The 26,340-nt window shown below is 30.9% G+C and overlaps 1 protein-coding gene across 9 annotated transcripts in view; it reads right to left on the bottom strand.

Moving 5' to 3' along the window:
• The window catches only part of LOC112726869 (uncharacterized), a 31,947-nt gene extending 5,832 nt beyond the window's left edge, over window positions 1–26,115 (bottom strand). For 3 of the 9 annotated variants that reach the window (XM_072208808.1, XM_072208807.1, XM_025776405.2), the window contains exons 1-5: window positions 8,526–9,215; window positions 6,936–7,443; window positions 4,373–6,859; window positions 3,906–4,250; window positions 171–947 (exon numbers count right to left, since the gene is read on the bottom strand). In XM_072208808.1, coding sequence (XP_072064909.1) covers window positions 171–947; window positions 3,906–4,250; window positions 4,373–6,859; window positions 6,936–7,406 — 4,080 coding nt within the window. In that variant the 5' untranslated portion in view covers window positions 7,407–7,443; window positions 8,526–9,215. Of the gene's footprint in view, window positions 1–170; window positions 948–3,905; window positions 4,251–4,372; window positions 6,860–6,935; window positions 7,444–8,015; window positions 8,126–8,521; window positions 9,216–16,304; window positions 16,390–25,149; window positions 25,244–25,607 lie in introns of those variants that run through there. The other 6 variants (XM_072208805.1, XM_072208802.1, XM_072208803.1 and 3 more) reach the window with 6 other exon arrangements.
• Between the last annotated feature and the right edge of the window lie 225 nt (window positions 26,116–26,340).

Raw genomic sequence — 26,340 nt, 5'->3', positions numbered from 1 at the left:
AAATATATATAGTAGAATCTAAATATGTGAAAATATATTTATATACAACATTGCTATTGACGGTTCTATTTTAATTTATTTGTTTAATTTTTCTTATGCCATAAACTTTCTTCCATTTTACTACTAGCAAGCTCGAATTTATGCAGAATTAAAAGACTTGCTAGTATTACCTCCTTTACTTTTACTTTAACTTTTCCAGTTTTAGAATTTTCTGGAAAAAGAACATTCTTTATTTCTGCATGTGATGAGGTTTCTTCAAATAGTTCCAACAAGTCACAACTTTTAATAGATAGGTCCTTTAATGTTGGACAACGTAATTCATAAGCTCCTGATGAATAGAAACTCTTGAATTTTGATAATCCAAAAAACTTAACAGTAGTCAATTTAGGAAACTCAAATTGAATAGGACTACTTGAGTTGATGACAGCATCTTTTCTCTTGCCGACTATTTCCCTCAATTGGTAGCAATCTGATACCACAAAGCTTTCAAGGCTTTCAATCTTTATTTCAACATTCTTGACTACAGAAACTGAAAATATGTTTTCCAACCTTCCACAATCATCCACCCATATCTTTTGCAATTTGAGATCACTCCATTTTACTTCTTTCTTCCATTTGAATACATTTTCCAGTTTTGGGAGTGTTTCTAAATGAATATCTTGCAACTTGATGTTATGCATAGCATCTTGTTTTTTATCATCATCATCAGCTTCCTCAAATATAACTTTGATTGACGCGCAGTTGGTAACCCTCAAGCAACTTAAACTAGACAATCTTTGGGCCATATTATGAGGAATTACATTGACCAATTCATCACACTTATCAATGATCAGAGTATTCAGTTTGCCAAAGGAAATTTCAGGAGTTTCATCAGAATTCCATATCTTACACAATCTCTTCATGTTACTCAGCTTGACGGTCTTCAAGTTTGGAAAAATGGCATCCTGCTTTTGGTTGACATACAATATAGAAAGCTAAACAAAATTAGCAACTATGATAAATACTTGTATTGCATTAAAAATGGGTGATTGAATGAAGCGGTATAGAAATTCATGTGAAGGTGCATGGGTGTATATAAAAAGGTAAATAAGGAATATGAATGTGAATGGATGAAGAGATAACTATATATGCAGCAAAGGAAGGAGAACTAAAAGCCCTTTCGTTCTTTTACAGTTTTACTCAAAAGACATTGTAACAAAGGAAGCACGAGATTCAGAGCGGCTTATGAGCAATAGAATTAGGCTTCAGGATCTTCTAAAACATGACATTATTTTTTTTGAAAGTCAAATGTTCACCAATTATCGAAAATGAGATCACTTATTCTATATTTTTTTTAATGTTTAAGAGTGTAACGGAAATTTTGTTTTAGCTAAATGAAAAGTCAGAAAAGTTGAATTTGTTAGTAAATATTTAAATGTTAATTTTATTAAAATAATATTAGAAGATCAATAAAATTTATTATTTTTGGCCAACAATTAATCAATAATATTTAAAAATATAGACTAAAAATATATTATTAAATTATTATTAGATTAAAAAAATTAGATTAATAACTAAAAGTGTTAATAAAAAATAATAATTTCTTTATTATTAGTTCGAATTTGATTAAATTAAATAGAATTAACTATATTATTTGATTTGATTCATTTTGACTATAAAGAACTCTTTTGTATTCTTTATATATGACATAAATTAAATAGAATTAACTATTACTATTACTATTACTATTACTATTACTATTACTATTACTATTACTATTACTATACAATAACAATATTATATATTTTAGGAGTGTCATCGTCAATCATTTACCGACAATATACCGACAATATGTATGAGAATGAATATTATTTCTCTGCATATATAAAAAAAAGAGTGCTGTAGGTTCTCAAACTAAAATTTATCCATTTATAAGTTCATATCAAATTTTTTATAATAAATTTAAATTATTTTTTCTTGTTAATAATATTATACATCAGCAACTTAACAACTTAACAAAAGATAAAAATCAACTAATTATTTTTAGTAAAAGATTTTTAAAAAGTAAAAAAAAAAATCTTATTTATTATTATTATTCAGTTGAAACATAAAGTACTAATTAAATACAATAAATATATATTTAAAATATTATAATAATAATAATAAGTATAAAAAAAATTTATTTACAAATATTGATATTCTATAATTTATACATGTTAAAAATTTTACAGTTTTATTATTATGCTATTTGGTCTATTTATATATACTACATAAGACTCGCATAGCTTTTATTTTTTAATCTCTCATACTAATTGGTAAAATTTTTTATAAGTAAATTCAAATTTAGCACATCTTCTTACTAGATGCATTTAAATATATCATGATTATAAAGTTAGTTCATAATTTTATATTATATTTTTAATATTTTTTATTTTCATTTATTTTTGTCTAACTCAAGTAAGTTCAAATTTAGTATATTATGTACATTCAAATATATCATGATTATAAAATTAGTTCACAATTTTATATCATATTTTTTATATTTTTTATTTTCATTTCATTTTTTAACTTTTTTTTTTAATTATTTACAAATCAAAGATCACCATATGAAAAGTTAAAGTATGACAACTAAAACAAATAAAAACATAACTTTGTATAATTCTAATATAAAAGGCTTATACTTCAAAATGCATATAAATAAAAAATGCTGGCATATTGATCAAAATGCTGGCATATAAATAAAAAATGCTGGCATATATGTTCAAAATGCATATAAATAAAAAATGCTGGCATATTGATCGCATGTTTATTAGTCTCCAATTTTAGTAAAATTTATTATAATTAATCTTTATTATCAAAGCCATTCAAATTAAATAGTTGGATATATATGTGTGTGTGAGAGAGAGATGGTGGAGACAAGCTACAAAAAGATTCATCTGTCTTCATCTTTTCATACTAAGCTAATTTCAGAACTGAACATCAAGGGTGGAGACAAGCTAAGTAAGGTTAGACCAAGCTTCACTGTTAACAGAGCTAATTTGCTATCTAAGTCTTAATATTAAAATAACCAACCATCCGTACACCTAGTGAAATGAACATCTAATATATCTATCGTTCACATTGTTTAGTATTTTCATTGTCTACCTATACTTTTTCCTAAAATTAAATACTAAGTTTAGTATAACATGAAATATGTTAAAAGGTATGATGATTAAATAGTAAAATAAATAAATTAATTAAATAAATAAAATCAAAGGCATTAAAATATGATAAAAATTTATATATAGTTGTATGTCTTTATATAAAATTAATAGTTAACAATTATTAAATAATAATTTAATTAAATATAATAAATTGAATCATCTAATAGTTTTAATTATCAGCTTTATAAAAAAAACAACTATATATGTCTCTAACTTAAAATGTTAAGATATATATATATATATATATATATATATAATTAAAAGCTTAAGTAGTCTAATAGATAAAAGTGCTTAAATATCACCCAGAAGTAAATAACTCAAGTTCAAATTCTCACCACAATGAATAAATCATACAACAAGGACAACAGTAGATTTGATAAAAGATAGACCTATATAGCAGTTAAAGACAAAAGAAAACCTAAAAAGATTCTACATGAGAAGGTTAAACAAAATCTCCAGGAACAATCTCACAAGAGACATCACATGATGAGACAATGATATTATTTGATGTCTAACTCCCTCCAACCACATAGTGAGATAAAGATTTTTATTGTTGTTGTTTATATTAATATATGGATATATGGATCTAATAAATAATATGTCATGTAATAAATAGATTAAAACCAATAATCTATAATTTTCTTTAGAAGCACTTGAAATTTTTTTATCAAGAACTAATTAATTAAATTAATCTAATGCAATTTTAACGAATTAGTTACGTACCTTCTTTGTTTTAGCGTCACCACCGCCTTGATACTCGGAAAAGATGTTGGTCATCTTACAATCAGTAACAAAAAGGCTTTGAAGATTCACCAAATGTCTAGCAACAGAGAAAGACCATAGGCTTTCTAAATTCCAACAACCATTCACGTTGAGGTGCATCAAATTTTGAAAGGAAGAATAAGTTTCTTTGATAGTGTGGCGCTTCTTGCTAAAGTGTCTCGTCAACTTTTGATGAAAAGAAGAAGTTCTTTGGTCGACGGTATGACAAGCCAATATTTGATCACTCCATATGTGTTTGATTTGGAGCATAGACAATTCCATTCTCTCTAGCTCCGGAACTTCAATCTGCCAAGCAATATTTTATTTTCTGTCACTTTTTTTAGTACATTTACAAGCTTTCTTCCTATTATGGAACAAAGCTCAAAATGTACAAGAGAATCAAATATGAAAAGTAGTTATGAGCATACCTTGTCATGAAACAGTGATCTGGTATCTTCTTCAGATGAAATTGGATAGAACCCAATAAACTTGGATAAAGATTGCAGCTTTAAAGAACGAAGTTTGAGAAACTTAAGAATAGGCTCTGTTTCATTATGATTATTTGTTTCTCTAACAATAATCTCCTTCAAAGAGTTACATTCTGAAATTTCAATTGTCTCCAGAGCAATTAGAAGTCCAACCATAGACATTAAGAAAACGTTCTTCAAGCAACCACAGAGTTTGATCTTGATCATTTTCAAATTACCAAAGGAACCTTCTGAGAGTGGCTGACAAGAGAAAATTTTCTCCATTTTTCTAAGCTTATAGAGATACAATGACTCCAATTTGGGAAAAATCACCTGATCAGAATGCTGCCTCTGCTGACTAATGAGAGAGCGAACACTCTTGTTGCTTGCAATGGATAAACGTTTAAGATAAGGAAATCCTTTTAGATTCAACTCATAAAAAACATCTTGGACACCATTCAAGTTTTGCAGCAACAAGATTTCAACTCTTTCAAACAACATTTTGATTGCCTCCTCGGAATGAATGTCAAAGCCGCCATCCTTTTGGCATAATGCCAAACATCTTGACAGGTCATACTTATCTGGAATCTTGAAATCAGCCTCTAAATATCTATTTAAAGAGCCAATGATAATCTTGTAACTGTACAACTTGTCAAAGAACAAATTCTTGGGTAGATGCTCAACACTTGGGATTTGCAAGTCTAGATTTGTTAATTGATTCAGATCACCCAACACAGATAGAAAACTGTCATTTGCCTTCCATTGAATACGAGTGTTTCTCACATACAACTCCTCAAGCCTAGTCAAACTTTTCATTACATCATGTGGAAACTCTCTAAGCTTGTAACAGTTACTGATGTCAAAGATTTGAAGCTTAGATAAATGCTTTAGCTCATCAGGCAAAACTTTGACATCAGATCTTGAAAAGCTTAGTATTCTTAAATTCTTTAATTCTCCCAAGACACCTAATTGCTCACCTTCACCTAAAATGCATTTCTCGAAACAAAGCATTCTTAGTTTTTTTAGGTTTTTAATTGAGGAAGGCAATGATAGAAGGTTGAACCCAACCAAAATCAACACCCTAAGTTCTCTCATTTCTTGAAAGAAATTATCTGGTATTTGTAAAGATGGATCATTATTTTCAATATGAAAGACTCTAAGACTAGGACAACACATGTTGACAGGAAATCTCTCAATGAAATTACAACGTTGTAAGGAAATAACAGTGTACTCTTTAAGTAGATCCTCATCAGGCCATTCATCTAGTTTTTCTTCGATCATCATGAACACATGCCTCTCCTCAGATGATATTGACAAAGCTGCATTACGAACAAGATTTTGCATGGTGAAACGATCACTTGAATAATAACTGTTAGACAACAAACCTGACTGTTTTAACTTGACGAGTAGCATTTGTACTCTGTCTCTGGCTTCCCAAACTGAGTAGACACCGTGAAGAAAACCCAAACCAATGCAATATCTCACCAAATCTGCAACCAATGCGTCATGATCCATACGGGCACAAAGCAAGAAGGTAAGCTTGAGCTCCTCATTTTCTAGAAGCCTATAACTCAACTTTGTAGAATACTCAGGTGCTGCTAATTGGTTTTCCTCTTCAAGCTTTTCAAGAGCTCGATGAGTATCCTTCCAAACTAAGTGGCTCTGATTTTTCAATGCCCTTGCAGTTGTAATTATTGACATCGGCAAACCTTGACACTTCTTGGCTATTTCTGCTGCTAATGTTTCAATTTCAGAATTGTTGGCTCCTATTCCAGCCATCTCCTTGAACAGTGTCTCTCCATCCTTAGGATTTAAGAGTTTCACATGGATAATAAGCTCTAGCTTCACATCCATTTCAGTCAATACTTGTCTCAGATCAGAAATCAACAAAATCTTATACCCCCTGCTACCCTCTTCTGTTTTCAACTTGCCATAGCCATTGAAGATAGTTTTTGTGTGAGTTTTTTGCCTGTTATCTTGTATGGAAGTTTCTCTCTCATTATCTGCTCCATCAGTTTGTTTGTCAGCAGAAGATTCACCTTTTGTCAAGAGAAGAGGACCAAGATCATCGGTTGGTGATGGAATCCCCAATGAATTTAGATCTATTTTTGCACATAGATCATCTAGGATTATAAGGATGTTGTCCTTCTCATTCTTAAGCTTCTCTTGTATGGTGATTGCTCTTGCATGCTCACTTTCCCCTTCAAACTTCACTCCCAGCATGTCAGCGATTTGGCCTTGTATCCTTTTTATATCAGGACATTTTGTCACTTTAACCGTTATCACCACATCGAACTTGTTCGGCTTTTCCAACAGAGCAGTAGCACTTTTTACCAAAGTGGTCTTTCCCACACCAGTTACCCCAAAAACACCGATCAATCTTGCATTAAGGTCTTCCAATGATTCCTTGATCTTTTTCTTGGTTTTTTCTCTTGATCTTAAAGGTATCTGGAATACAAATCTTTTATTAGAAAAATAATCATAAATATAAAACATTTAAAAACAAAGCATTGTAGAAACTCACATCATCAAATTCAGAAGTCGCAACACCGATGGATGATAGATCTTGCCAAGAAGATATAATAATATCACACTTTTCATTTTGTAGCTCTCCAACCGTCCCTTTAATCTCTTCTGCTGTTTTGCTCCAGACATACCTTTGAATTGGATTTAGGAAGGACGCCACAAAGTGTTTTTGCCTACCTTCTTTCAACTTGTCATGTTCATCGACTATGGCTTTTACCTGACGCAACCATGCCTTAACATGATATACTTCTCTCCCGAATCGTACTTCATGCTCCTCGGCTTTTCCACATACCCTGTTTCTATCCTCCTCGAGATCATTTATGTCTTTCTCTAGCTTCTTAAGTTTCTTCTTGTTGTTCACCACATAGTCCACCGGATTGCTTGCATACTTCTTCCATGCAACTACAAGTTTCTCAGTTACCAAGTCGAAAATACGTTCTTGTATAAAATCAGGAATCGGATTACACATGCTTTTATCCTTGTTCTTGTTGACTTACATCTTCTTTCTGCATGCATGCATATATATATATGGAAACAATTAATAATAAGAACATATGGGAAATGTAAAATGGAATGCCATGTTGGAAAAATTAGGAAAACATGACACCATTCTCCAGTCAAAATTCAACCTAAACGATTTAAGCATTAATTTGTTGAAAAATCATATTCGTGAATAATATCGTATACATTAAGGGTATTATATTGTATACATATATAATACTATGTATATGTCAACAATCCATATATATAAATAGTATTATATATGTTTTAATTATTCTATAGGTCCTTATAGTTTTACCAAATTTTTAATTAGGTCCCTATACTTTTTTCTTTTCAATTGGGTCCCTATACCATTTAATTTTTTTCAATTAAGTCCCTATTGACGTTAAACGTCTAAAAAGCGTTAGTGAACTGTGAATTTACTTATTTACCTATACCCTACCCTTATAATTTCCACCCTTACTGCCTTCACCACTCCCCCACCTCGTCCACCATTTCCTCACCCTCCTCCTCCATCACCACCCTCCCTCTACCAACAAACTCCCTTTCTACATAGCAGAAGGGATGAGGATCGTACTTTCAAGGCGAATTTCACCGCCGATGGTGCAGTGAAGTTGAAGGAGAGTGTGAAGGAGAAGCTTAAGGAGTTCATGGGGGAGTACACCGATGACACTCTAGTGGTCCAACCTAATGCAACATGTGCAACAGAATTCCATCCAATAATAACAAAGTCAAAAACCAGCAACAGCACAAGAAATTAGTATGCATTAGAACCTGCAACATGCATTCAATCAGAGTACAAATAGCCTTCAATTCTATTACCAGAAGTGGCCTCTAATTAAAATTTATATTTCTACTGCTAAATTCATAGAATTCTAAACCTTATATGCACTTTTACAGGGAATTTCAACAGAAATCCTTCTCCAATTCATCCAACTGAACTCATACCACATCAAAATATTCAGAAACTGACACCGACAATGGACGGGAAGAGAGCAACTCATCGGCAACAAAACCACAACAAATTCAAATCACAACAACAATTCCAGATCTGCAATTGGAGCTTCTGATTCGGGAACCAACCTACCTGAATGCGGAACATGAACTCTGAACGCCGTCGATTATACGTGGTGGGAAACAGAACCAGCCGAGGAAGATGACGTCCACAGCGGCAGAACCACCCAACACGACGATGGCGCGCGACGCATGGCCAGAAACGGAGCCTCAAGTGTCCCGAGCTTATGAACTGGAAAACGCGCTTCGACGTTGTCGTTTCGGTGGTCAAAGGGTTGGAGTACTTGCACCATTGTTGTGACCCTTCAGTGATTTTATGGTGACATTAAACCGAATAATATTTTGTTGGATTCCGAGTGTAGGGTTAAAATAGGGATTTTGGGCTTGCCAGGGTGAAGGAGGAAGTTGGGGTTGGGGTTGTGGTGGTGGAGGAGATAGTTCACGGTAGTGGTGGTTGTGCTGGTGGCCGGCGGTGGTGATGAAGAGTGTGATCATGATTCGGTGGTGGCGAGTGGGAATCGGCAGAGAAATAGTTTTGCAGCGGTGAAGGTTTTGGATTCATATGCATCTAGCGGAGGCGAGGTGGGTTGGAGAAAGGTAGCGTCTTGTCGGATGGGGTGAGTATGGAGAGTGGGAATCAGAGGAAGAAGAGTGGCAGTAATGTCGGTGGTTCCGGCGGGGATTGGGGTGGAAACAGAACATGGCAAAGGATTATGTTATAGAATGAATTGGTACTGGAAAAGCATTGAAGTGGAAAATAATTGGGTGATTTTGGAATTTAGAATATATTTAGATGTCCTAATTAAATCTAATATATTTAATTTTAGAATATTCAATTTTTTTAATAAAATATTTTGTTATTGTAGATATTTTTAGACTTAATTAAAAAATATTAAATAGTATAAAAGTTTAATTAAAAAAATTAAAAAAAAATCTAATTGAAAAGTTAATAAAATTATAAAGACTTGCAAAATAATTAAACTTAAAAAATATTATAAAAAAACTATTATATGAATAATAACTTATACCATTATTTAATAGAATTTTTTATTTTAATAAATTAAATAAATATTTTATTTATTAAAATAAAATATTTTAAAAATTATTACGAAAATTATAGTTAACTTCACATGAATTTTCACTTTTTTATATTTACAAATACATATATCTTATTTACACTGTAAAGGAAACATATTAAAAATTATCTTATTTAATAAATCATTAAGTCAGACAACAGTAAATGATATATTTTCGTAATAATTTTTAAAATTATTTATTTTAATAAATAAAATATTTATTTAATTTATTAAAATAAAAAATTCTTATTTAACATGAAAATTTTAAAATTAGATATAAATCATAAACTAACTTTTGATTTTTTTTTTTTTACATTCAGAATAATTATATAGTACTATATCTATTTTCTATACTCCTACGCAAAATAATTACACATAGTATTTTATTCCGATTACATATTATAGAAATATGGCAAAAGATTCGATGGTTTGAGAACGTTTAGACCATTCAATGGTTTCAGAATAAAATATATTTTTTAAGTTTTTTTAATAATTGCTAAGTAGTCCTTTTTTAATTTTAATTACAAATTAATCCCATATATTTTCTTTAATCATAAAAATTATTTTTTATTTTATAAATTATTATTTTATCATTAATCTATTATGTTTATTAACAATCAAAAATAAAAACAATAACGAACTAGATCTTCCATTAATCATAATAAACTTTTTGGCTATTCTAATCGATTAAAAGATTATATTTGATCCGTGACGTTCGTCCAGGATTGTGAAATCGTGTTTCTTTGAAAATCAATCGATTGGATTATCAAAACAATCGATTGAATTTCAGGTTTTCCATAACTCAATCTATTGGACTACAGGTTGTTATCACAAAACAATCGATTGAAAATTGTAAGGTAGCATGATTTTCGCAAAAATCAATCGATTGGTCATATTACCCAATCGATTGCATGATGACTAAAATGTGAGTTTTTAATAATTCAATCGATTGCTTATACTACCCAATCGATTGAATGCTTCAAAACAACCTGAGGTCTCACAATTCAATCGATTGGTTGTGTTACCCAATCGATTGAAGTCATTAAAACAATATGGATTTACCGAATTCAATCGATTACTTGTGCTACCCAATAAATGGTACATATGGTACATAAAAGACATATAAAATTGATTAACCATCACTTACAATTCCTAGGCACAAAAATCACAAGTCTATTCAAATATGTAGAATATATTATCATTTATCCAAAAGAGAGAATGTATACCCCTAAAGATGACTGAAAGTTTGGAGTCCCATTCATTTATGCAGTCAATCACGTTCACATGCTCAAGTGAATAAGCTCAAGAAGATAATATTATAAGAATGCAAAATTGACATCACAGTTCTAAGATCTGAATATAGCTAAAACTAAAAGACGGACGGGACGCAATTCTTAGTGGATTAGGATCAGCCTTAATTCTTTCCATTAATATCAAGTTCTAGATATGCAATTGCAAGATCTAGAACTATGATTTGCATAAATTATAATTTGAAGAAATGAGATTTCTTCAAATGAATATGAAAGAGTATCTAAATCAAAATAAAACCTTAAAAATTGAAGATAGAATTTTAAAGATAAGATAGATGAATAATAAGATAATAATTCATAAAAACGATAACAAAATTGAAATAGGCATAGTACACACTTCAATCGATTAGGTAGCATAACCAATCGATTGAATTGTGAGACCTCAGGTTGTTTTGAAGCATTCAATGGATTGGGTAGTATAAACAATCGATTGAATTATAAAAAACCCACATTTTAGTCATCGTTCAATCGATTGGGTAATATGACCAATCGATTGATTTTTGCAAAAACCATGCTACCTTGCAATTTTCAATCGATTGTTTTGTGATAACAACCTGTAGTCCAATCGATTGAGTTATGAAAAACCTGAAATTCAATCGATTGATTTTCAAAGAAACATGATTTCACAGTCCTAGACGAACATCACGGATCAAATATAATCTTTTAATCGATTGGAATAGCCAAAAAGTTTATTACGATCAATAGAAGATCTAATTCGTTATTGTTTTTGTTTTTGATTGTTAATAAATATAATAGATTAATGATAAAATAATAATTTATAAAATAAAAAATAGTTTTTATGATTAAATAAAATATATGAGGTTAATTTGTAATTAAAATTAAAAAAAGACTATTTAGCAGTTATTAAAAAAACTTGAAAAATATGTTTTGTTCTAGGACCATTTAATGGTCCAAACGTTCTGGGACCATCGAATCCGGTTCCAAGAAATATAATGGAGTGTTATTTCCAAAAAAATTTTACCATATCTTGTACTTTTTCAATTTTTAAACACAACAAACACCTTTTAGGCTTTTATCACAGAAAAAATATCTGCTAATATATAACTCAACCGTCACATATTCTCTCGCTAGATTTTCTCTCACTAAGAACTAACAACATTTAAAAATGGTGACTAAATATTATTATTGAATTAAAAGTCAATTATGTGGGTGATTAATTTGTTTAGTGTACGGCAGCTCGTGCTGCCTCACAGGAAACGGGTAGAGGACAGACTAAATTAGAGGAGGAACAGATCATAGCTTTTGTAGATGAGGACATCAAAGAAGGATTGGAATTATGTACCAAAAATTTGATTGGAAGATTACTAGCAGACAGATCATTCAGTGCAGGTACATTGGAGGCTGCTCTAAACACAATATGGAGACAACCAGAAGGTTTTGGGTTTTAGATCACGGAGGTAACAAATTCCAATTTTTCTTCAAAGATGAAATCGAATTGCTCAGGGTGGAGAAAGGGGCTCCTTGGTTGTTCAAGAATTATATTCTAAATCTGAAAAGATGGAGGGAAGATTCAATTATCAATGATGCAGAATTCTCTCATGTTCCTATATGGGTACAACTGTGGGGTTTACTGGAGCAATGTAAAACCACAGGATTGGGAAAAAGAGTAGGAGAGACGCTGGGAAAGGTGATGGATGTTGCTGTATTCTCTATGAAAGGGAAGGAGGAGAGGATTTTAAAAATTCAAATCATCCTAGACATCACAAAGCCATTGAGGAGGAAGATGAGAATCTCGGGAAGCATCAACAAAATTGTTGATCTTCAACTCAAGTACGAGAGGATTGGTAATTTTTGTTATTGTTGTGGGTGCATTGGGCATGAGATCAGGGCGTGTTTAGAAAACCTAGCAAATATAGTGCAAGGAGGAGAAGAAGAAGCAGAATGGGGAGCATGGCTAAGGGTAGATCAATTCGGTAGGAGAGTGGAGGATCAAAAAGAAAATAACAATCCAAATCAACCCAATGCTGCACATGGAGACATACATAAACAGAAAAAACCAATCCCAGTTAACCTGATAAGAGAATTTGCAAGTCTCTCTGTTCAGGACCAGAACTCACAAATCAAACAAGATGATCAAGAGGTGCACAGTAGCCGAAAAATGCTAATAATAGAAAGGAATAAGGGGGGAGTTCAGAAACATGGGAAGAAGGAGATAAAGACAGCAATATAGTGGCCCAATCAATAGAGCCAACTCTGCCCAAATTAGATGATGGATGCTTCACCTTCAGTGTTACAGGAGGTAACGGGAGGGGAGGAGAAATTAAGAGACGAAATCTGAAGCAAATAGCAAGGAAAAACATAGCTTTCAAGCTGTCTTAGGTATTAATAGAAGATCTGGAGGATCGAGGGAGAGTATAGATGTTAAAAAGATCTGGAGGATCGAGGGAGAGGGTGCCACCCAACAATTGGCACCCAAGGAGGGATGAAAGTGATGATGTGGAATTATCGGAGTTTGGAAAAACCCCTGATAGTTCACAACATCAAAGGGATTTCTAGATCCCATTCTACCGAGGTATTATTTATTTGTGAGACAAAAAATAGTACCTTGACAGTGGAGAGAGTGCTAAGGAGGGAAGGCTACAAATCTGTTTTTACAGTTGATCCAATGGGCCTGTCCAAAAGATTAGTAGTGGCTTGGAAGGATGAAGTGCGGGTGCACATAGTGGAACATGACCAGTTCTTTGTGTATTTTTTAATAGAGGACCAGCAAGCGGGTTTAAAATGGGAAATTGTAGGAGTACACTTGCACACAGATGAGACAAATAGAGGGTTTTAATTTGCAAAACTATTGCAGATATTGGAAGGAGGGAGTGAAACGCTGACAATAATAGGAGACTTCAATACAATTAAAAATCAAGAGGAAAAGGAGGGAAGAAGACAAAAATCCAGCACTTCAATACAACAGTTTAGGGATTTCATCAATTAGGGAAGGCCAGTCGACATTGGTTATGAGGGAGATAAATATACTTGGAGCAATCGTCAATTTGGAGAGAATCATATAAAGGAGAGATTGGACAGAGAGCTCTTGTTACAAATGAGTGGAAAGGTGAATTTTCAGCAACCACTCTTACACACTTATCCGATTCTGGTTCAGACCATAAGGCCATTCTTCTCAACATGGGTGGTGAAGAAAGGAGGGTAAAAAGGAGGTTCAGATTTCAGGAGCGATGGTGTGAAAATGAAGAGGTGATTAGTTTAATCAAACAGGCATGGATAATAGATATTCAGGGGTCTCCAATGTTTAAGCTAGCTGGAAAGCTAAAGTGTTGTAAACATTCAATTGTACAATGGCAGCAGCACTCTGAATCTAATTCAAGGAAGAAAATTCAGATTCTCAAGAATCAGATAGAATCTGAAATGCAGAAAGAAGTTCAGGAAGATGGGAATGCTATCCGAATCTTAGAAACTGAACTAGAGGACGCATTGGAGGAAGAAGAGCGGTATTGGAGAGAGAAGTCTAAGGTGCAATGGCTCAACTAGGGCGATAGAAATACTAAATTTTTTCATTCCAAGTTTCAAACGAGGAACCGGAAAAATAGAATAAAGGAGTTGGAGGACAAGGAGGGGAATATGGCAAAGGAACTGGCAAAAATAGCGGAAGTTGCACAGAAATACTTTGAAAAGCTATTCACAACAAGCTGTCCTAGAGATCCGACTGCAGAATTAGATGGAATCCGCCAAAAAATAAATGCAGCCACTAATAGAATGTTGTGTAGGCCAGTGGCTGAAGCAAAAATTAAAGCAGCAGTCTTCTCCATCAACCCTTTTTTGGCTCCGGGAGATGATGGATTCACAGCAAAAATTTTTCAATTCTTTTGGAGTACAATAAAGGGAGATGTGACAGCAGCTGTTAGAAGCTTTTTCTACGGAGATAAAATTTTGAAAGCTTTTAATCATACCCACATATGTCTCATACCTAAGGTGCCGGCCACTAATTCTATGAAACAAGTTAGACCGATTAGTCTTAACTCTATTTTCTATAAGATCATATCTAAAATTCTAGTGTACAGACTTCAATCAGTTATGAATAGACTAATCAGTGACTCTCAAAGTGCTTTTATAAAGGACAGGTTGATTAGTGATAATGTTCTAATTGCACACGAATTCATGCATTTTCTCAAAAATAAAAGGCATGGAGATTATGATTTGGCATTAAAGCTAGATATGAGCAAGGCTTATGATAGGGTGGAATGGAGTTTTGTTTGGAAGGTGATGAAGAAGCTAGGTTTTTGTGATCGATGGATAAAGTGGATTGAGGAACTTGTGACGACGGTATCTTACTCTGTTACTGTGGATGGACAACCTCATGGTTATTTTAAACCATGTAGAAGATTACGACAAGGTGATCCTCTATCTCCCTACCTATTTTTGTTTTACGCAGAGGGACTCTCCCATCTGCTCCACAGAAAAGAACAGAGGCTGAAAATTTCTGGTTTGAGACTCAATCAGAGGTGTCCGACAATCAATCATCTTTTCTTTGCAGACAATTCAATTCTTTTTAGCAAAGCTTCAGAAGTAAAGTGCCAAAGATTGCTACAGGTTCTACAGACATACGAAGAACTTAGTGGCCAAAAGGTAAACTTGGACAAATCATCAATCTTCTTTAGTAAGAACACACCAATTCCAATCCGAGACCATTTGGCGGAGATTCTCCTTGTCCCTCATGTTGGCAGTCAAAACAAATATTTGAGTTTACCGACAGTGGTTCAGATATCAAAGAAAGCGACATTTAACTACATTAAAGATAGGGTGTGTCAGAAGCTTAGCCATTGGAAGAGAGCTCTATTATCTTCTAGCGGACGCGAACTGCTTATTAAGGCGGTGGCAACTGCGATACCCATATACACACTAAGTTGCTTCATGTTACCGGAGACACTAATTGAAGAGATTCAGAGAGCCATACTCCAGTTTTTGTGGGGGCAGAAAAGATCAGAAAACAGGATGCAGTGGATCGGATGGAAGATTTTTTGCAGACCAAAAATGCAAGGGGGACTAAACTTTAAAGATTTAAAGGCCTTTAATCTTGCCATGCTCGCAAATCAAGGTTGGAGGTTAATTTCCAAACCTAACTCTCTCATCAGTAAAGTGTTACAGAGCAAATATTATAGATATTCAAGCTTCCTAAGAGCAGAGGTTGGTAATAACTCATCATGGGGTTTGAGGAGTATTATCGAGGGCAGAAAGGTGCTAGAAAAAGGTATACTATGAAAAGTAGGAAGGGGATTTAACATCAGAATCCGAGAAGACTCATGACTCATGGGTGAAGGATTATGTTTTAATTACTCCTATTACTACCACGACAATGACTGCCAATCTAGAATGGGTTTCACAATTACAGCATTCAAACAGAACATGAAACTAGAATTTAATTCAGTCCAATTTCAATCCAGAAATAGCTACAGCAATAATCAACACTCCAATTCATGAGACAGAGGATAGAGTTACCTGGATGCTGGAGAAAGGGGGCGGCTACACTGTTGCTTCAGGATACAAAATAGCCTTTAACTTCTACCACTCACCAACTGAATACCTGCCAGAACAATGCAAAAGAAAGGACTTATGAAGGAGCATATGGAAAATTAATTGTCAATCGAAAATAAAAAATTTGCTCTGAAAACTGATGCACGGAGGACTCCCTGTGAAAGAAAGGTTGAACGCCCGAATACAATCCATCGAACCCAAAATATAATCGGTCACAAGAAAGCGTTTTTCATTGTTTCTGAGAGTGCCCAGATGTGACTGAAGCTTGAAAATGTTCAAATCTGCCATGGCAGATTCAAGTTCGAGAACCATGGAAGTGGTAGATTCAGCTGGAAGAAGAATTGAGAATGGAGGAGAATCCGAATGAAAAAAAGAGCAGTAGCAGCAAACCTCTTATAGCAAATCTGGTTAGCAAGAAACGCCTGGGTATTTGAAGGTAAAATCACCCCTTCAAGAACTATGGTGGAGATGGCCAGAAGAAGTGTGCGTGAGAGAAGCTGAGACCCTTGAGTTTTTACTTTACCTCTTTAGTTTTCTTATACTTAAGTCATTTTATTAAAGTTGGAACTTCCTATTCTCTTTATTATAATTCTGCCTATAGTCCAAATTGGACCAATTTTCAGTAATAAAATTGCATAACTTTGATAAAAAAAATTGTTTAGTGTACGAAAATTCAATTTAATTACACGGGTCCAAAAAGCAAAAATAACAGGTCCAACAAACTAATAAAGTCCAACATTAATTCAGCTTAAACCAAACATTTATACCATCACTCTTAATTCAAAAAATAAGTGGCTGAACTACAAGAAAGATAAAAGAATATTTTATACCTCAAATTGATGAAGTGAGCTCATATCCATAAGGACCATAACCAAGTCCAACCATTTACTTAGACTGCGTTTGTTTTCAAGGACAGGACACTAAGATAGGGATACAAAAACATAAAATCGTGTTTAGCAAATGAGACATGAACAGAGACATTGTGTCCAAAAATACTGAATTAGTATATTTTGTATCTATCCTAACAGAAAAGGTACAGAGACATTAACAAGAAACACACTTTATTTTTTATTTTTTCTTTCATTATTCTTGTTAATTTTTTATAATTATATTTTTTTATTATATTTTTCTTCTCAAACTTTTCGAATGAAAAAAATTAGAATAAATTGAATTTTCTTCATTTGTTATAGTTTATCACCAAACAGAATACAAGAACACAAAATTTTGTGTCTCTGTCCTTTGTGTCTTGTTCTCAATGTCTTGTCTTATTCTGTTCTCAAAAACAAACGCAGCCTTAGATGCTAACTAAGCAATTCAAGTTCCACTTGCTTTTGAACCAAACAACACACCATCGAAACCAAATTCTCTCTTCTCTGTTTTCTTTCTGTTCCTACACCCATGTGAAAGCTCAGAAGAACAGAAAGAAAAAGAAAAAGCTCTGTGCTAGGGTAAAATAAAAAAACCAAAAGTGGATTGCCAATTCAATCAACAAAGAAGGAAGTCAAAGAGGTTAGGACTAAAAGCAAACATCACTTCTGAAGTATCATCGGAGACGTATTTCTAAATTTGTGTTTCATTGAAGTTCGATGAAAAAATTCTGTCTTTATATGCATAGAAGTAGAAAGTTGAAAATATTGAAGATGATAAAACTCTTATGTGAATCAACGTTTAAGAGTCTGACTTGGAGACAAAGCAAGAATAAAGGGTTTAGATTCAACAAGCAAGATGATAAAGGTTGAAAGAGAAGATAGAAAGTATGGATGCATGAATGATTCAGTTACTGCTTCTACCTATCTCTTCTGTGACGCCGCTGCTACATCTGATTTTTGGGAGAAGAAGTCAAACAAGTGCTTAAGAAAATTTCAAGTCTCAGAAGTTTTACAACTCTATTAAAGGGGTGAACAGGCAAAGATTGGAGTAAGGAGTGAGAGCACAATGTTTAGATTTCTATAGCTTACAAAGCTATTACCATTCTTTTCCTTCATGGTTCTCATTGAATATCTTATTTTCTCAGTCTAGTCTTTTTTTGTTTTCAATGGTAAAAGACATAACAGTGAGATTTGTAAGAAAAAATTATTGAGTTGAAAAAGGCAAGAAAGTTAAACTTGGAGAAAAGCCAATGTTTATTTTAAAAATCTTTTCTAAGTTTTTCTGTTTTGTTGTCATGATTTTGAGGGGATTCCCTTGCAAGTGGGGTGAGTACTTTATTGTTAAAAGTTAGGGTGAGTTCTTAGTCAAATCTGGTTTGAATTAGAAATTGGATTTGTTTCAAGTAGGATTGGGTAGAATCCTAGAAAAATTGGTGAATATAATATTGTTCAAAGATAATGAAATTCTGTCATTGTTGTGATGGAGACTGAATGTAAGTTACATTGCACTAAATAGCTGAATCAGGATATATCTGTGTGTCATTTTTCTTTCTCTTCTCTATATCTAGTTCTACACTTTAGGAGACAAAACAAAATTATCTCCTGATTATTTTATTCAGTTATACTTCACAGTATTTCATCTGACACATAATTCTATTTTGGCTTCTACTTCGTTAAGAGATAAAACCAAAATGTCTTCTAATTTTCTATTCAAAGTGTCTTAATAGAATTTCAATTTAAAAATAAAATCCAAAAGAGTCAAGATTCAACCAATTTTTTTAGCCATTGATATTCATTACAGAGTAAACATAAAAAAAATTAATGTTTTTTTCAACTTTATGTGTACAATATTTCATCACTTTCTCTCTTCTGTATCAAAATTTTAAACAAGGTACTTTTGATTTAAGAATCTATTTTGATTTTTTTTGACAATATAAAAATTCTCAATTTTTCAAAAGTATGCTCTTGGAAAATACAACATTATCTTTTTTTTTAAATGATACTTCAAATTAATTTTTCACAATTTTTTCTATGAACAACATAGTTCCTAACCAAAAGAAGTTTAAAAATTATTAAATTATTAGTCTTCATTTTTGGAAATACGACGTGAACAAGTGTTATTTCAGCCAGATTCCAAACAAGTCTCACACTCCAAACCGTTATTTTAATTTCCATGTTATGTATCTTTTTATTATTTCTAACTCTAATCTAATTTGTGTGTTTTTCAGTTCACACTCTCTCCTTCAATAGATACCTACTCTATGTCTTTCCAATAACAGATTTTGAGTCGCAATTCTGCTTCAAAATTTTTTTTTTTTAATTTTTGATGGTCAAATCCTCAATTAATAGAAGATTTTCTTCTAAAATTTAGAAGAAAAATACAATATTACCTAAAATTGTGAAAGAGCTACTAAAATTGAGAAAAATACAAAAACTGCATAACCTAAGGACCATATTTATATATAGTGAAACCCTCTTGTGTTAAATTCTAGATTGTGTTTGACGCGTTTCGATCACATGACACAGACAAGGTCTTTCTATCATATATGTTGATTTGGTGCTTAACCCGTTAGAATATTCATTATGATTTAATCATGTAAGTCTAATCGAACAAACTATTTACTTAATATACATTGATATTTACTTATTTGAAAAATTATTAAAAAAATAAAAATTATTAATCACCGTTAAATTGATATGTACTTATTTTTATAATTAAATTAAATATCAAAATAATAAAAGTATATTAACCACTCAATTCGTGCAACAAGCAAAAAATTTTGTTATTCATATATGAGATCTTTTGCGCATAAATTAAGAAAATAAAAAATAATATAGATGTATGAAATAACATGCACCAACAATGACATACATACTAGAAAAACATTTGGAGTAGTTAATTTATCTAACATTTTTAAAATTTAGTTAAAATATATTTTAAAGGTTACCATTTAAAAATTTTTTAGAAAGATATAAATTAATCGGATTAAACATAAATAAATTAATTCTATCAATAAATATATATTATTTTTTTAGTAAACAAACTATACATAATACAATAAAATTGATTAAATTCGGTTCTAATAATATATCTAAACGTCACTTAGATTAATTAATAAAATTGATTAAATACGGTTTTAATAATATATCTAAACGTCACTTAGATTAGTTAATATTCGTTGTGTGTGATTATAATATAAATTATTTTTATTAAAGTATTAATTTTTTTAAATTGTATATCAACTAACAAATTATAGCATTTATTTAAACATACAAACGTAATAACTTTTGCATTTAAATAGAATCCGTTAATATGGATTAAAAAAAATATCAAAATTATTTGGCTTCTGAAAAATAAGGATAGAAAAGTCTTATACTATACAATGAGTTTTATATATAAAAACTTTTTCAAATTAAAAGTAACAACTATAACTATTAATAGATAAGTACCAATCTATTATTATAATGAAACAATATTTGGCCTGCGTACGCGCGGGTTTTACACTAATTTACTTAATATACATTGATATTACCAAAGATTTATAAGGAGTTGTTCTCATAAAATTTTTTTTCTTTGTTATGGTGTCTTTTGAATCCTATATTCATTGTTTATGATTCATCCATTTTACTTAATAGATAGAAATTTCAACTAAGAAGTATGGTAGAGAGGTTTATTCCATGTTATTACTACTAAGTCTAATAGGGTCAATTTCCCTCTGCAAAGAGTGCCATGATAATTAAGTTCAAGGATATAAAGAATAATAGTTCGTAGGCACGGAGGAGAAATACCCGAAGAAAAAGTTTAAGAAAATTTCGTAGAGAAGGGAGGTTCAACCGACTTGCTAGCTACAATGAAGGGAATGCATCAAACCCCCGATGTTGTGTTGTAATTTCTAATTAATCAAAATAGGAGTGAAACATGAACTCTATCTATGCCAAATCATTTTTTCAAAGAGTTCATTAATTGTTTGGAGGCACAGGATTCGGTGGTCCAGGAATCTTTGGATCACTTAGTGATCCAAGTAAAAAACATGTTTTTAGAGTTTTTTTATCAATTGCTACGTAGTTCTTGAACTAATTTTAATTACAAATTAATTCCATATATTTTATTTAATTATAAAAATAATTTTTTATTTTATAAATTATTATTTTATCAATTATCTATTATATTTATTAACAATTAAATACAAAAATAACAACCAATTATATCCTCCATTCATCCTAATAATTCCAATTGATTAAAAAATTAACTTTGATCTCGTTGCATTCGTCCATGGCTTCCAAATCGTGTTTCCTTGAAATTCAATCGATTGGGTTTTCAAAACAATCGATTGAATGATAACTCAATCGATTTGTTTACACTATATCACAAAACAATCGATTGAAAGTTGTAAGGTAGAATGGTAAACCAATCGATTGTTTATACTTTCCAATCGAATGAATGCCTCAAAACAATCGATTGTTGTTGTTACTCAATCGATTGAATTCACGAAAACAACATGGATTTGCCAAATACAATCGATTGGAAAGTGATGACATTGAAATTTTAGCCAAATTCAATCGATTGGTAATGTAATCCAATCGGTTGGAAGGTGATGAAGTTGAATGTTTTGCCAATTTCAATCGATTGGTAATGGTATCCATCTACTCAATCAATTATTTTTTATTATACCAATAAGCTATTGAACCAACTTGGTTAAACTTGGTTACCAAAATAATTTTGTCATGTAGTATCACGGATTTAATTAATACTAGTAGAAATACATTTCCTTCGTCCAAATTAGACCAAACTACAGGATCAATGATTTAAGTTAAGTGATAAAAATTGTTCTTATGTTAATACATTGATATTGGTGCAAGAAGATAATAAGATCCTGATCATGGTGATTGAAAAAAAAAATTGGATTAATGAGGATTTGTACAACCTATTTGTGATTTATAAAAGTAGAATAGAATAAATTGTGCAAAATCCTAAAGAATTCTGAAAAATGAGAACATTACCAATTGATTGAGTAGATGGATATTCCATTACCAATCGATTGAAATTGGCAAAACATTCAACTTCATCACCTTCTAATCGATTGGATTACATTACCAATCGATTGAATTTGGCTAAAACTTCAATGTCATCACTTTCCAATCGATTGTATTTGGCAAATCCATGTTGTTTTCGTGAATTCAATCGATTGAGTAACAACAACAATCGATTGTTTTGAGGCATTCATTCGATTGGAAAGTATAAACAATCGATTGGTTTAAGCTTTTTACCATTCTACCTTACAACTTTCAATCGATTGTTTTGTGATATAGTGTAAACCAATCGATTGAGTTATCATTCAATCGATTGTTTTGAAAAACCAATCGATTGAATTTCAAGGAAACACGATTTGAGAGCCATGGACGAACGTAACGAGATCAAAGTTAATTTTTTAATCAATTGGAATTATTAGGATAAATGGAGGATATAATTGGTTGTTATTTTTGTATTTGATTGTTAATAAATATAATAGATAATTGATAAAATAATAATTTATAAAATAAAAAACTATTTTTATAATTAAATAAAATATATGAGGTTGATTTGTAATTAAAATTAGTTCAAAGACTACGTAGCAATTGATAAAAAAACTCCAAAAACATGTTTTCTACTTGGACCACTAAATGGTCCAAAGGTTCCTGGACCACCGAATCCTGAGCCTAGTTCGGAGACCAAAAATCACATTTAAAAAATATTTGAAGTTGAATTTATCCACCTTCTCAATAGAAATTCTCTGGATGAAGAATTGAAGATCCTCAATTATGACTAGAAGATGCCAAAAAAGTTATTTGAGCTCTTAAGTGCACAAAAAAATAGGTTATTGAGTTAGTATTTTATATATAACTTATATGTGGTTCAACGAAAATATTGGTACAAATCTTTTTTTTAAAATAAAGAAGTAGTTGTTAGACTTCCTCCTCTCTTTTTGGATCGGAGGAGTTTACTAAAAAGATTTTCATTAGATTTTATCCAACTAACAAGTAGAGGATGAAATCGCTTCTAAAAAGTTAAGATAATAGAATATGACAATGGCCGAGTTACTAAAGAATTTTGCTCGACTTTTCAAGAGTGCCTATACTTTGGTTCAACTTTCTTGTGCTTGCTCAATTTCTCTGATCTTTCTTCTTAGTTCTTTCGATGTAGATTTATTTTATTTTATTTTATTGCTAATTTCTTCCTCCTCATATTTTTGCAATCCTTTGACTCTTACATATACCAACATGCCATAAACAATTACTAGAGAGTTTAAAACATCAAGTGAAGTTGAATCTAAATTAAACATCTAGTATGAATTCATTGTTTTTTATTTTTACCCTTTTTTATTGTTGTTATTTTGTCATTTTTTAGTTAATCATCTTTTGAATAGTCTAAATAGTGATAGATTCAATTGAACTGTATGTTACTTGAATTAATTTTCGAGAAAAAGACAATATTTTTTTATTCATTTTCTTATTACTTGTGAACCGGTGTACTTACTGAAACTAAACTATATAAATTCGATAACAGACACTTTAAACAATATAATGTGATTATGCATTTAAGCATGATTAATGAAAGAAATGAAATTGTCTTTGAAATTTATAAAAGAAAAGCTTGAAGTTATCACATCAAGAATTATAATATGATCTTTCACAAGATTCAAAGATTGCACATACAATAGATTGTAATTTATTATCTTGTGTGTTTAATGAATGGTGTAAATGATAGCGAAGATGATATTTTATCCTGCTCGCCTATGAATAGTAAGAATGTAGGTTTTTTTTTTCTATTTGCAAAAAATTATTTTTGTGGAAATGGCGATTTTTTTTCCCTCACACATATAGAGGCTAAGTTCGCTTGAATTTTATTTTGTTTAGGCTAGATAGTGTTCATCCCGTTTTTTTTTCACGTATTTTTGTTATGAGTAATATTACAGTACACATCTAAATTTTTTTATAAATTAAGTTCAATTAAATTAAACAAAAATTTAGAATAATACTATTTATAATTAATTTTTATTGATATTAAACTAATTTAATTAGATTTGATTAATAAAAATATTTAGATAGGTAGTATTATTTTTTTATTTAACTATACCTATTTACTTTCGTGACTCTTTCTCGGGTATTTTGGTGTCATGGTTCATATTTGTGATAATACACTGTTAATGGATTATAGATATTTATGATGATTTTATGAATCTGTTGCGTTTTATATTTTTTTTTGCATTGATGTGTGGATGCTATAATTTTCCACTCTTTTCATGATTAATTATTTCTTTGTCTTGCAAGAAGAATAAATTTATCAGGAACTTTCATATAAATTATTATTATTATTATTATTATTATTATTAAGATATATACAAATGTTACATTAAAAATGATTGAGGTCAAATAAATAATTGTAATTAAAATATTATGACTTAAGAATTGTATCTTAATTCTTAGGATGTTATATATCTTGGGTGGGGGTTTGACTATGTGGATATCACTCATCTGTTTTTAGATCTGAATAAAAGATCTATAAGCTTAATTAATTCATAAAAAGTGGTTTATGAATAAAGGAGTCATGAGAGAAAAATATGTGCCCTCCTCCCAAGAACTTCCAATAAGAGAGCATTTTAAATTTGACAAAATAAAATAAAAGTAAGTTCTCTCAGTGCATCACCCTTAGCTTTATCTGGCACAATGTTTGTATTTTTCTTTTCTCACTTTTGTATTGACAGAGTTATAATTTTAAATTTTTTACTGTATCTCTCACACGTTTGATCAATTCAACGGAATAAGTAGTAAAATAAAATTATGTCATACTTTTTATTAGGATGCGTAGATAAGATTAATTTAAAACTCTAAATATGATATTAATTTTCATATCTTACGATGAAATAAAAATAAAAAAATAATAATTATGATAAATATTTTACCGCATTTTTTGTGGTGTCATCTCCAAAATTGGAATACTATATCAATCTTCAAGTCTATCACCCTCCTTTTAATAGGACATCTTTTTCCAATTTTCTGCATTAGGTAAAAATACCGGTCAATGGATCTTTTAGTTTTAAAAAGTTGGTAAAAAGTTACATTAAAATAATATTTTATAAACGTAATTTCAAAAAATCCAAGAAACATTATTAAAGAAAGAAAAATAAAATTTTTATTTTTTTAAATGGCAAAAAAATATTATTTTAACTAATTTCATACTTATAATTATAATACATATTTAGATACAAGAATAAATGTATTAAAAATTTAAATTTATTATTTTTAATTAAAAAAATTTTATTTTATAATTTTAACATATGTCTAACATGATATATAAACCCAAGAAAGATACAAGAATACGAAGAAAGTAGATAATGTCATAATGAAATGGGAGACAAACCTCCACTTTAAACAGAATCCATCATGTTGCGATTAGTCCTCAATCAGAACGGAAGACAGCAAACAACCATAATAAAAATTAGAAACCCTGATTGTCTGATCAATTCAAAAGAAGCTTTTTTTTGTTATTTTTTTTTTGTTTGTGTTTGTGTTTTGTTTTGTTTTTGTTTTTATTTTTCAGTGAGAATTGGATTTATAAAAAAGACGTGAAAATAGTAATGTGTTGCATGCAAGACCAGGAAATTAAAAGAAAAGAAAAGAAAAAAAAAAAGAGAAAGAAAGAGAAGTGAAATGAAAAGACAAAGGCAACAGAGGCTTCTTTCAATCACTTCAAAGAATTAAGATCGATATGGAAACGAAGTTGTGGAAAAAGGCAGAAGAGTATTATTATTTAACTATTCATTAAGAAAGAAAAAACACAAGCAGTGGCTGGTAGGATTATTACATAAACACAAGCAGTAGTTAGGATATATAGTTGTGTATTCTACTATTCTTTTCTTTTCTGTACTGTTTTTATTCCGTTTGCTAAACCATGATTTATATATTGGAAAAGTTTAGGGGCATCAATTTTTGTGTTTTGTGATCAGCACTTAATCATCAAAAAAAAAAATGAATGATCTCCCACTATTGAATATAATCTCATACTATTAAAAAAACTATTAATGACCAATTAATAGTTATAAAAACACAAAAATTACTGACCTCTAGCACTCATTTTTATATATATAGGTCAA

The sequence above is a fragment of the Arachis hypogaea genome, chromosome 12 (assembly GCF_003086295.3).
Source record: "Arachis hypogaea cultivar Tifrunner chromosome 12, arahy.Tifrunner.gnm2.J5K5, whole genome shotgun sequence".
NCBI classification, from domain to species: domain Eukaryota; kingdom Viridiplantae; phylum Streptophyta; class Magnoliopsida; order Fabales; family Fabaceae; genus Arachis; species Arachis hypogaea.
Note: the sequence above shows the minus strand (reverse complement) of the source record. Positions and strands in the feature narration are given on the sequence as shown.